The sequence below is a fragment of the Hydra vulgaris genome, chromosome 14, assembly GCF_038396675.1.
Source record: "Hydra vulgaris chromosome 14, alternate assembly HydraT2T_AEP".
NCBI classification, from domain to species: Eukaryota; Metazoa; Cnidaria; class Hydrozoa; order Anthoathecata; family Hydridae; genus Hydra; species Hydra vulgaris.
Window position 1 is genome coordinate 39,997,325 of NC_088933.1, and position 13,349 is coordinate 40,010,673.

Below are 13,349 nucleotides of genomic sequence, written 5' to 3' on the forward strand. Positions count from 1 at the left end.
TAACAATAACAACATTATATGTTAGCAAGAAAGATTTAATAGATAAGTAAACTAATAAATAGTAAAACTAAAGGTACCATTTCTAAATGATACCGTTTCTTTTATTTTTATGTATTTTCTAATATCTGTTTACATAAAGAATACAGATACTTACACCTGTATTCTTCATTTGTGTGTGTGTGTTTGTGTGTGTGTGTGTGTGTGTGTGTGTGTGTGTGTGTGTGTGTGTGTGTGTGTGTGTGTGTGTGTGTGTGTGTGTGTACAAGCATAATAAGCCGAGTATGATAAAAATTTTTGTTTAGATTTGCGTGAAGCATGTAATGCTAAAGGTGTTGACTTTGTGGAAGGCAGCAAGTAATTTTTTTAAGTTTTTTTCAAGGGAAATTTATGATATATGTACTGTACTTATGTATTCTTCATGTTTCATTTTTCATGATGTATGTACTGTATCTAATATAACATATTTGTCAACTTTTTTTTGCTGACATTTTGATTTTTGTTTTTTTTGGAAAAAAGAAGAAAAATACAAATTATGACCAAAATAATAATCAAAATCTGTATGTATGTATATACATATACATACATATATATATACATATACATATCTATATATATATACACACACACACACTCAGCAGGATATCTAGTATATCCTGCTACATGTTCTTCTACCATGTAGGATTTGCTAGGAAAAATTAACTTAAAATGCCCTTCTGTCTTTGGGATTAAGTAAAAGCTAGAGTACGGTTTGATAAAATTGTTTATCTTGGGCAGATTTCAATTGCATCCAGCATTACATTCTTGTGAAAACCCTCTAGGCTAAGACTTTAACGGTGAAATAAAAATGAAGTTTGAAAATATTCATGTTGAAATGTTTTTAAAGTAAAAAATGGTGTCTTGAAAAAAAGAACAAGACTGTGATGCTGGGTGCAGTTAGAATCTGTCCAAAATAAGCATTTTATTTGTTGTTGCAGAAAATTTGTTTTGATCAGTGTTGCACCTTTTTTTTTATCTAATAGGTTGGCATAGATGTAAACCTGTGTTTAATTTTGTTTTATTCTAGGACTTTGATCTTCTAGGGATCTAAGGATCTAGAACCTTCTTGGCTTGATCTTCTTGACTTTATACATGACTTTATTTATATAGTTTTTGTTTTTGCCTCTTTGTGAGTGACAAAACTTAAATGTTACTCTTTCTAGTATCTCCTATTGAAAGTTCTAAAACTCTAGTTCTAGTATCTTCTATTGAGAGTTCTAAAACTCATTTATTGGTTCTGAGGCCAACTTGTTGTCAAAGAGCAAAAAAATGATTGACAGAAGACTTGAAAAACTGTAAATTGTTTGAGTCAGGGAAACATGAAGATGAGAGAGAATTCTAAATCGTTAACATTTAAGAAAAGATTTTAGATTTGTATTTATTGATGTACTTAATAAGTGTTTTAATGATGAAGGAAGATTTCAATGTTTAAGTTACAGTGGAATAGCAAGTCTTGTGAGATTTAGTTAAATAATAAAATTTAATGGAATAAGAAATAACACTATAAGAAGAATAGGCCCAAATATAACAATAGTATTCCATTAAAGAAAGAGTAAGAGAATGGGATCAGAAGTAAGAAAATCATGAGCACAATAAAGCTATCTTAGCTAGTGCTAACTTTGCAATTGATTGTATGAGAGGTCAGTGGTGAGTGATAGTCCAAGAAGATGTTAAATAGAGGGTCTCAGTCAGAGTGTTGTCATTTATCAATTTAGAAGTATCGAAACATTTGCAACAAGCAGTTTTACAACTTAAGTTTTTGTTTGTTTTTCAGCCTCTACAAGTCTCAAGCTGCCATAAAAAAGTGATAAGATTCAAGATTGATTGACAAAAAATTTAATTAACAATCTTACTGAAACTAAATATGTTTATTTTTTATATACAGTGGGTTGCCAAATTATTAGGGACACTTTACTTTTTAAGTAATTTTTCGGTTTTTAAGACATCTCTAATTTTACGGTCACAACACGGAGTAGTGATCCTTTTTCTGCCACTTTTGCCAGCACAGTCTGGTTCTAGAGGCATATTTGTATCATTTTTTTCTTTTAATTTGACTCACTACTGACTTTGAAACACTTGCAATTGCTGCTATCTCTCTCTGAGAATGAGTATAATGAAGAAGTGAGGTTTTTACTTCCCTACTCTTTTTTAGGGTTAAGTCTGGAGACTTGCCCATACTAAAAAAATCAATGAGAGGTGAGAATGTTTACAAGTCAGGATTTATGCATTAAAATTAATAATAAATTATTAACTATAGCTAATTGAACCAATGCTTAGGTGTCAATAGTTCTGAACTCGAAAAACTTGCAAAAAATTGTTCCAAAAATAAATAATTGAAATCAATTTTTAACTTACTTCAACCACACTTTTCAACAGTTGACAGCTAATTGAGTGATAACCTAACTTTTTGACAGATAGGGTGAACTGACACAATTGCCACAGTTTAAAAACAATTATAGTTAAATTAGTAACTAGAATACATAAAATAAATTATTAAGAAACAATTTATTTGCTTGCAAAAAATTACTTAAACTTTAAAATTACTTAAAAGTAAAGTGTCCCTAATAATTTGGCAACCCACTGCATGTATATATATATATATATATATATATATATATATATATATATATATATATATATATATATATATATATATATTATTATTATTATTAATTGAATTGTTTAAGACTTATTAAGAATTTAAGGCTTATTAAGAATTATTAGACTAATTAGCAAAGAATCTTTTAATAAAACTGCTCATATTAATTTTAAAATGTTTCTTGTTTCTTTTTCCAGAGTAAATTTACTGGCTGTAGGCTGACTATTGTTTTTTAAGACATCAAATTTAAGATAACAAATTTGAAAAAATTTGGCTTAAAAGCCTAAAACATTCTTGAAATAGTTTTGTTTAAATGTTTACAATCAAAGGTAAAATATAGGTGGAACCAATTATTCCTTTTGTCTGGTGCAAAAAAACAAGCCACATGAAAATACCTATTTTCATAATTTGGCTTGTCTTTTTGGGGTACAAAAAAATATTAATATAGTATTTTTTAAAGTTTATTTTTTAAGTTTATGTCAATGTGACTCTATAAAAATAAAATTAAAATGTTTTGTACTTTCAAACCACTGCACAGTGAGCCAGAATTTATTTTTACTGGACAAAATTCATAACTAAATTAATATTAGGATTAAATTCACTAAAATTAGCGTGAGTACTAATATGATGTCTGTGCTTCTTATGAAAGTGTTATTTTTTTTATTTTGTTGCTATGGATACCTTTGCTTAACAAACTCAGGAGTATGGATACCTTTTGCTTAGCAACAACCTAATTTTGGTATTTGCAGATATTTTAGGAGTGCTATATTCACTAAAATTGGCATGAGTACCATTATGAGGTTGCGCTTCTTATATAAGTGATGTTTTTTTTATTTAGTTGCTAATGGATGCTTATATTGCTTAGGTACCAAATAATTTCCTTAGTTACAATGGGGTAAATTGATTGAATAACCTTATTCTGTTTTTCAACCCTCTTATTTTGAATAACTATTAAATATTTAGGTAATTAATGTTTTAGCAATAATAAAAACAAAAAATAGTGTGAGAAAACATTTTCAATTTAAAATTACATCAAAAACTTATAGAAAAATAATATCATTTGATGATTGTTTAAGTAATTGTAAAACATCTGTAGGAAATGTTTAATTATTTGTTCAGTATAATGTTGATTTATGCAGTGATGAAATGACAGGGTCACTGGAAACTAGGAGTCTATTGATCAGATCAGTATTTATAACTACCTTACAGCTAAATGGGACTTGTTTTCCAGCCTACTGGAAAATGGCATCTGTTATCCCTATTTTCAAAAATTCTGGAGAGTTTAATAAAGTTTGGCATGCTGGTCTTCTCCATAAGCTCTCCTCTTACAGTCTATCGGGTAACATCTTTAAGATTATTGAATCCTTCCTAACTAGCTGCAGTATAAAAGTTGTCCTCGATGGACAGCACTCTTCTTTATCTCCTGTAACTTTAGTGGTTCCTCAAGGTTCTATCCTTGGCCTTATACTTTTTTTAATTTACATTAATGATCTCAGAGAAATTCTTAGATCTAAGGTGGCATTGTTCGCTGATGATACTACCTTTTATTCTTGTCTTGATAAGAAGCAAACACTCTCTAATTGCTTGGATGGGGCATTTGAGATTGAAAAGGATCTCACTTCTGCTACAGCATGGGGCTCACAGTGGCTGGCGAACTTCAATACAGATAAAACTCAATTTTTTTTGGCTAATTGTTATTGCAATTAGCCAAAAAAAATTGTCTAGATCTTCCTATACTTATGAACGGTAATGTACTTGATAAATCATCTACCCTTCATTTTCTAGGATTAACTATTACTTTTGATTGTTCTTGGAAAACATATATCAAATTGATTTCAAAATTAGCATCTGCTAAGGTTGCATCTCTTTATTGTGCTTGCCACTTTCTTACTCAGAATTCTATACTTTATCTCTATAAATCTCAAATCTGTCCTTGTATGGAATACTGTTGCCATATCTTAGGCAGATCTTCTAATGATACACTTTCTCTTTTAGACAAGGTGCAAAATTGTATTGTACGCATAATTGGATCTGCTCTTGCAGCCAACCACCAACCATTATCACATGATTGTATTGTTGCTTCTCTTTCTATTTTCTATAAATATTTTAAAAGTAATATTTTAATATTCTTAAAATATTTGAAAAGAGAAAGAGAATTTTCTACATTTAGGTTAGTATGTAACCTAAATGTAGAAAATACTTTTAGTATTTTCTATATTTAGGTTATATACTAAAAAAGTTAGATCAAGCCAGTTCAGCCAAGGAGAAAGTATCCATCTAAGTTAGAAAAAAGTTAATTACAGCAAAGTTCAGGATTAAATTAATTTTAGTTGTTGATGTACTATAGCTTAATATAGAAAAAAAGAAGATAAAAACACTGCTCGGAGAGCATTAAAGAATTTAAATTATTTTCAGAAAATACTGGAATTTAGAAATTTACGTTACAAAATTACAAGATTAGGACCTGTGCTCTTAACTCTTAGTTCTGGATTTTGGACCTAGACATGTTATTTCTGCAATGAGACTTCAGGATACTTTGTCAACCATTATGGATAGAATAAAATACCTCCCTTCTGTACACAAGATGCTAGATCTTGGTAGCCAGGTCGCAACAAAGTTTAAATTACCTAGTGAAACTTTCTCTGAGCCATTTAAAATAAAGAAATACTGAGTGCAAAACTTTATCACCCATCCAAAATCAGTAGGCTGAATGTGATGAATCAATACCACCACCTGCTAATCTGAATGTGATGAATCAATACCACCACCTGCTAATCTGAATGTGATCAAATAATCTCAAGTGTCATCAAGCCCAAGATGATGATTGGAAATGATTGATGGAAAATCTTTACCAGATGAAGTTCTGCATCTTTTCAAATAAGAAACTCATTTGTGAATTTTTTTGTATTTTTTTTTTTTTTTTAATTAAAGACTCAACTTTTGAACTTAATAAGTATAGAAGATGAAAAATAATGAAAAAAATTGTATAACATATATTAATTTTATCATACTGAAAATATGTTCAGTTAACTATGTAGCTATGTAAATACATTTCTGTTAACTATGTAAATTGGTATAATTATTCAAAATCAGCTTGTAACATATTGTTTTTATTCCTAAAAATGCATCCCTTCACCTCAACACCTAAAAGTAGACACATTGTATGTTAAAGACACATAGGTTGACCCTAATACTTACTATCCAGCTTTTAGCATAACGGTCAGAAAAATCTAATGTTATTTTTAATCTCGAAAATGAATACACTGACTCCATAAATTAATGTATATTGTGTATCCTTCTCTTATATGCACCCTTTTCTTATATGCTATATTCAGCATGTTACATGTTGTTGGAGGACATAAACAGATGTATTTTTTAACATCAAAAATGAATTCCTTGACTCAGAGATATCCTAAAAACATGTAAAATATGTTGTCTTTTGATAAGATAAACAATTTCTACCTCTTTGAGGCACTGTGCGCTGGGACCTCATATATAAGTAGCTAGATTTTTTTAATATGTTTTAGATGTATGGATTAAATTCTCATGATGTATTTTTAAAAAGAGCTGCATTATGTAATATTATTTGAACAAGCATGCTCAAAAAAAGTAAGAAATATGTAATGTAATAACAATATTTCTTACTTTTTTTGAGCATGCTTGTTCAAGTAAAAACTTGATTAAATTTTATTAAGTTATATTATCATAAAATATTAATTTTTATTTTAAACTAATTCTTCCAACAAGGCTGCAAACAACCACTATTAAATTGAGAGTTACTATAAAACAAAGAATGTTAAAGAGCAAGGAAGCGGTTGACAATAGACCTGAGAAGTTTTAGATTGTATTAGTCTGGAAAACATGAAAATAGAAGGGAATTCCAAAGCATTTATGCGAGTGAAAAAAAAACTAGAATAACAAAGGTAAATAGAGCATAAAGGGACAGATAAAGACTGTAAAGAGATGCAACTTTGTTGACTGACAAGTCAAGCGAGAAAGAGTTTTGGTTGATGAAGCTAGAGATAGTTTGAGCAGCAACTATTAAAGTACTTGCAGAAAAGAGATGTGGCCTAACAACACCAGATGTGGCCTAACAACAATCGGAGAAGGAATCAAGCTTGGCAGATAGACCAGGTCTAGCTACATTTACAACTTGAACCTTGTCTATAAGAGAAAGGGCATGTTAAGAAGAATTAGCCCCAGTCATATGTTGGCTGGTTTTTTAATACTGTTAGAAAGGATATAAATTTGTATAAATGTTTAGATGTAGAGAATGGAATTGTAAAAGTTTGTAGATGTAGAGAATGGAATCGAGGTTATGAAAATGATGAGCACGATAAAGAGAAGCAACCTTACCAGATCCTAACAGAGGCTTTGTGACTTAAACAAGTTTAACTACATTTACTATGTGTCTTGAATTTTAATAGAGAAAACACTATTAGAAGAATAAGCCCAAATATGACAACATATTCCAATAAAGAGAGAATAAGAAAATATAATCAGAAGAAAATCGTGAGCCCAATAAATATAGCAATCTTAGCAAGTGCAATCTTTGCAATCAATTGTATATTTGGTTCCCATTATAGATGGTCATTCATCAGTATAAGAATGTCAACTATATCTTGATATTTATTTGCAGTATATAACTGAGTTTTGTGGGAGTTAAAATTCACAAGCCACTGCAAGCCCCAAGCTGTTTTATTAGAAGAAAGATCAAGTTCATGATCGACTGCCTGCATTAAGCAAATGAAAAGTGAAGACTTTTTCTAAAGACAGAAGTATTAAGTTGAGTCATTAGCAGATACAGCTACATTAAATGTAAGATTGTTACATGTCAGGAAGACCATTAATGTAGATAAGAAATAATACTGGACCAAATATAGAACATAGTAGTTTCTAAGATGTTATTAGAAATAAAAAAAAAGAGTACTGGCTTTTGAGATTTAATACTGTTAGAAACTTTAATACTGTTAGAAAGAAATGATTTAATAATTTTAAAACTTTTTAAGATATACCATATGAAGCAAGCTTAAGGAGGAGACCAGCATGCCAAACTTTATTGAAAGGGTTTGATATTTAAGAGCACTAGCCCTTGTCTTGCCGCTTTCATCTAATGCAAGTTAGAATCTTTCTGTTACAGCAGTTATGGCAAGTCAGCCAAAGAATAAAGAAATGAAAATCTGTATTGATTGTCAGAAAGTAGGTTAATAGACTCAAGATGAGATGAGATTAAATCATATTGTATTATAAAGTTGTTTTATAAAAATTGAATTATGAAGTAATTTTTTTTTTCTTTAATATTATTATTTTTTTTTAATTTTATATTTTAGTTTAATTATTTAGAACCAATATTATAAGGTTATAGTATATTTTTTTGTAATAGGTTTACTTCTCATTGTGATGGTTGTTACGATAACTACCTTCGCTTATGTGTGACCAATTTAAAAATAGAAGAATTAAAAAGACAGCTTGGGGTATTTTGTCAAGAAGCTAAACAAATTATTTGTTCTTAATATTTTCATGATTCATGATTTTATAATATTGTAGTTCATAGTTTTTTATTTACATAAAAGTTCTCTTTTGTATACATAGAATGTTTCTTTTGTTTACATAGAAATTCTCTTTTGTTTACAAAGATGTCTTTTTTGTTTACATAGAATTTCTTTTTAATTTATATAGATTGTCTCCTTTGTTTACATAGAAATTATCTTGTTTTTAATTTTTGTTATTTTTTTATTATTATTACGTTGCTATCTTTTGTTTTTTTCTCAATTATCTTGTTTATCTTAATTTTTTCATAATTTATTATTTACTGAGTTCAAGTTTTTCCAAGAAGTTTATAATTTCTCTAATGCTCTTAAAAATTAAACTTTTTTTTACGGTTGTACTTTTTTTTTTTATATACATATACAGCCCTCAGCATTAGGGTCGGCATTCGACAATGCCGACCTATCTGCTGACAAATCCAAGCATTGCATTTAAGTTGCACATAATATACATATACACACATCTTACGCACATAATTTTAACAGCATTCATCATCAGTTAAAAAGTAAAATTAAATAACCTTAAACATTTAAGGAGATTTCAAAAGTTTATCAAAATATAAATATTTTTATTTTTTCATTTTCTTGAGTTTTTTTATTAAATTTTCTTTATTTTTGTTGATCAAATATAAAAATCTTGTTACTATTTAATTAATTTCAAATGAAACATTTTTGAAAACTACAAAAATGCAACCTTAATTGACTTGAATCTTTTTTTTTTTTTAATGCAAAATATTTTTATTTATACTTTTTTATTTTTTATACTTTTTTTATTTTTCAATTGTATTTAGAAATCGGTAGAATATGTAAGAAGTTTACATACATCAGCTGAAATAGGTAGAACATGCAAGGAGTGCTGCTAATTGACTTAGGGTTTTGGCTAGGGCAAATAATCAAATCAAAAAAGAAAAAACTTTCTGGTTTTGTTTTTTAATTTTTTTAAAAACAAAACCAGAAAGTTTAATGTCAACAGATTATAGAAAAGCTTCTTCAAATGCACTTGAATTTTTCAGAAAAAGGAAAATTTTTTAGGAAAAATAAAAAAAATTTTAAAATTTATAAAAAAAACAAAAACTCTCAGTCGATGTAGCGTATTTGGCACTTTTTTGTTCTCCATAACATGTCATGCGGTAGTGGTGTAGTAGTCAAGCGCTTGCTTTATAAGCAATATGTTCTGAGTTCTATCCCCACCACGTCCCTGGTAATACCATGCTCAACTTGTTTCTCCGCTCAGCATTATTTGTCAAGATTCGTGTTTTGGAGTTATAGAGATGTGAGAGGGTTGTAACCACAATTAAATTAGCCCCCTTAACTGTAGTGGTTTTCTTGGCCTTGGGTTTTTTAAGTCTCCTGTCAACCTTTTTTTTTTTGCACTTTTACAATAGTTCTCTTTTTTCGGTAATTCCCAACTTACCAAAAATTCAATTTTCTTAGTGGTTGCTTATATATATATATATATATATATATATATATATATATATATATATATATATATATATATATATATATATATATTATATATATATATATATAGATCTATAGTTTTTGTCTTTGGAAAGAGCGGAAGGAAAAAAGTGATTCTTACGCCAACACATACGTCATTTTTAATTACTTTTGACTTTCGTCCAACATTTGCGTGTTGGATGAAAGTAAAAACCATTAATTTAATTACAAATAAATCGTTTTTTAAAAAAACCACAAAAACGCAAATTTAATTGACCAGAATGTTTTTAAAAACATTCTGAATGTTTTTAACAATATAAACAATGTTTTTATTTTTATTTTTTTTAATAAAATGTTTTTATTTTTAATTTTTTTAATAAAATTTTTTTATTTTTATTTTTTTTTACTGTAAATCATGTGCGGAGTGTTGCTACATCGACTATCTTATAGCCTGACTTGCAAGGGAGTGCTGCTACATCAACTGACAAATAGCCTGACTCGCAAGGGAGTGCTGCTACATCAACTGACAAATAGCCTGAGCCGCAAGGGAGTGCTGCTACATCTACTATCTTTTAGCCTGACCCGCAAGGGAGTGCTGCTACATCAACTGAGGGTTTGGTTGGGGCAGGCAGTCTATCAATTAATAAAAAAAAATAATTCCGGTCTTGAATTTTAAATTTTACTTTTTGTCAACAAATTATGGAAAAAACTTTCGGACAACATCTAAGGGTTCTATATATATATATATATATATATATATATATATATATATATATATATATATATATATATATATATATATATATATATATATATATATTTTTTTTTGTGTATATGTGTGTGTAACAAAATTTTTCAGGTAACAGTTTATCATTTGTCAATTTGTTATTAGTTAACTTATTTTACCTAATGATTCACACATAGAATAGACATCCTTTAAATATAGTATTAATATACTTTTATACAAACAAAGAATACCTAATACAAATCATAACAATTATGTAATTTCCAATAAGAGATGGTTTTGTATGTGTGTTTATATATATATGTAAGTATATATATGTGTGTGTTTATAAATGTATATACACACACTTTTTATTTTATATATATATATATATATATATTTATATATATATATATATATATATATATATATATATATATATATATATATACATATGAAGTATATATATATATACACACACTTTTTATTTTATATTTATATATATATATATATTTAAACAACTTTAAAAAGTATTCTACACAATAGAGTGCTCAATATTCTTAAAAGAACAAAGCATTTATATTAGTAGTAGTAAGTGATTTTCTACTACTAATATATATATATATATATATATATATATATATATATATATATATTTATTATATATATATATGTTACTGTTACCCGCAGTTACCAGGAATTAGCTAAATGCTAATGTTTATGATATAATTTAATAACTCTGAGTTTCATGTATTACCATATTGATCAGGCAAGTAGTAAAAGTTTAATTTTCCTACAATATGTTTAGTGGGCGTTACGGTTTATATTTGTATTATAGATCATTACAAGACGGAAATTGTTTTGTATATATTTCATAATATTATGTATAAAAATAAACATAATATTATGAAATATATTACTATAGTTGTGTATGTGAGTAATTTTTTAGTTAACCTAGAGATATATGAAGTAGAGTAATATGGTTATTGTTAGTTGTTAGTTTGGTTAATTTTTGTGGCAGATATAATTTCAGTTTTTTTATTTAGCAGTTCCTCAGGTTTTGGATATAATATAATAGCAAATTTCTCATACAGACATAGAGAGCACCTTTTGGAAATATTTGAGAAGGGAATACAGACTTCAGAATAAACCATATTAGTATAGAGGTTTTGTTAAAATTGTTTTTTAAATCTTAGAAGCAGTTAGATAGGGTCGAGGGTTTTTTGTATTTAACATTACTGAATGATTATTTGTGGCTGTTATATCTGGTTTTCCATTCCTTCTGTTAATCCGATATAAACTTTGTTTTGTTGGTTTTTTGCTGCGATGATACATTTGTATATGTTTGTGGATTTGCACTTATCACTCAGGGGGCATTCTGCTTAGTTTTGACAATAACATTTTGGGTTATTATCTTCAATTCTTGGGAATTTTGTTGTTGTTGTTTTTTATAATTTTCTCTATATTTTCAGTGCAACTTTTACCTTTACAGTGTTTCTTTTAAGGATTTTGTGAAGTTTGTGTGTTTAAGGGATGTTTCTAGTAAATTTAAGAACATTTTGGCAACATTTGTGGGGACATTTTTGTTAAATTGGGGGTTGAACTGTATGATATTGTATTTACAATTTTGAGTTGTTTTTTGTTTGGTTGATTAAATATAATTTTGTTTGAGGATTTTTGCGAAAGTCTGTTGGGTATTGAAGTAGTTAAAGTATTTGATTTTTTGTGGTGGGTGATTAGAAGATGTGTGAATGTATTGAAGATTATCGTTGGGTTTTTTGAAAGGCTTATTGTTGTTTTGGGCGAAATTAAGGGTGACATCAAGGAAGTTAACTGATTTAAGATTTGTTTTTATATCTACTTGAAATCCAACATCTTTAAACTTTTGGGTTATGTTTTTTCGCATTCACTCTATTGCCATCATCACTTGTCCATTGATTACTTGTAGTTCATTTATCTCTTTTTCCACTTTTCCATGTGTTTGGAGATAATGTAATGCATTTGTTTATTTCTTTTCTACTACTATTTCTTCTTAATTTACAATTGCAAGTTATTGTTTTATTCGTGAAAAAAAAAAAGATTCAATTTTCGCTGTTTCTTGTACAGCCACAGTTAAATTTCACTGTGTTACAATTAAACAGTTTATGAATTTGATAATGGAAAATGTTTATCTTTTAGTTGCAAGTAAGTTCGTTCTACATTTGTTAAAATGCTTTTGTTATATGGTTGTTTAAACTAGATAATATAAATTTTTCTGATGAGACATTTAAATGTTGAAAATATCAAGAGCATTAGCTTCAACCCACATCTATCTAATGCACTATAAAACCTATTGGTTATTACTGTTAGCAAATCAGCTGTAGAATGAGAAGATCGAAATCCATATCGATGATCAGAAAGTAAGTTATTAGATTCAAGATGAGAAATTAAGTGTTTGTTAATTAAAGACTCAAAAACAAGAATATTAATGGGACGGTAGTTATACGAGTGAGATTGCTCTTCAGAATTTTTGTAAATAGGGATAACAGATACCGCTTTCCAGCAGGCTGGAAAATGAGACTTTAATAAGCACTTGTTAAATATATTTTTAAAAGTACAGATGACAGCTTCAGAGAACACTTCTGCAAAGCTATAACAGGTATATATATATATATATATATATATATATATATATATATACACACACATACATATATAGTAAGGTGTACATCATACTGAAAGAGAGAGCTGTAGCATCTTCAGTACCTACAATTACTGACTATATAGTAGAATATGTAAGGGAGTATGGCTACATTGACTAAGAGTTTGGGTTGTGGAAGCAATCATTATTTTTATTATTTAATTTCTTCTTTTTCCAAAAATTGGATTTTAGTAAGTAAAAAATATCTGTATACTTTACAGTAGACTTTTAGCTGACCTAAATTCATACCATTTTCAGAAGGAAAAATAAAATGGAAGAATAATAAAAAAAGTTGTTCCCTGATCCTAACCCTCAGTCGAT

The 13,349-nt window shown here is 28.1% G+C and overlaps 1 protein-coding gene across 2 annotated transcripts in view; it reads left to right on the top strand.

The window, feature by feature from the left end:
- The window catches only part of LOC100211475 (2-aminoadipate transaminase), an 81,395-nt gene extending 73,125 nt beyond the window's left edge, over positions 1-8,270 (top strand). For both annotated transcript variants that reach the window (XM_065818488.1, XM_065818489.1), the window contains 2 exons: positions 303-354; positions 8,019-8,270. In XM_065818488.1, the coding sequence (XP_065674560.1) occupies positions 303-354; positions 8,019-8,148 (182 nt within the window). In that variant the 3' untranslated portion in view covers positions 8,149-8,270. The remainder of the gene's footprint in view (positions 1-302; positions 355-8,018) is intronic.
- Positions 8,271-13,349: the final 5,079 nt, after the last annotated feature.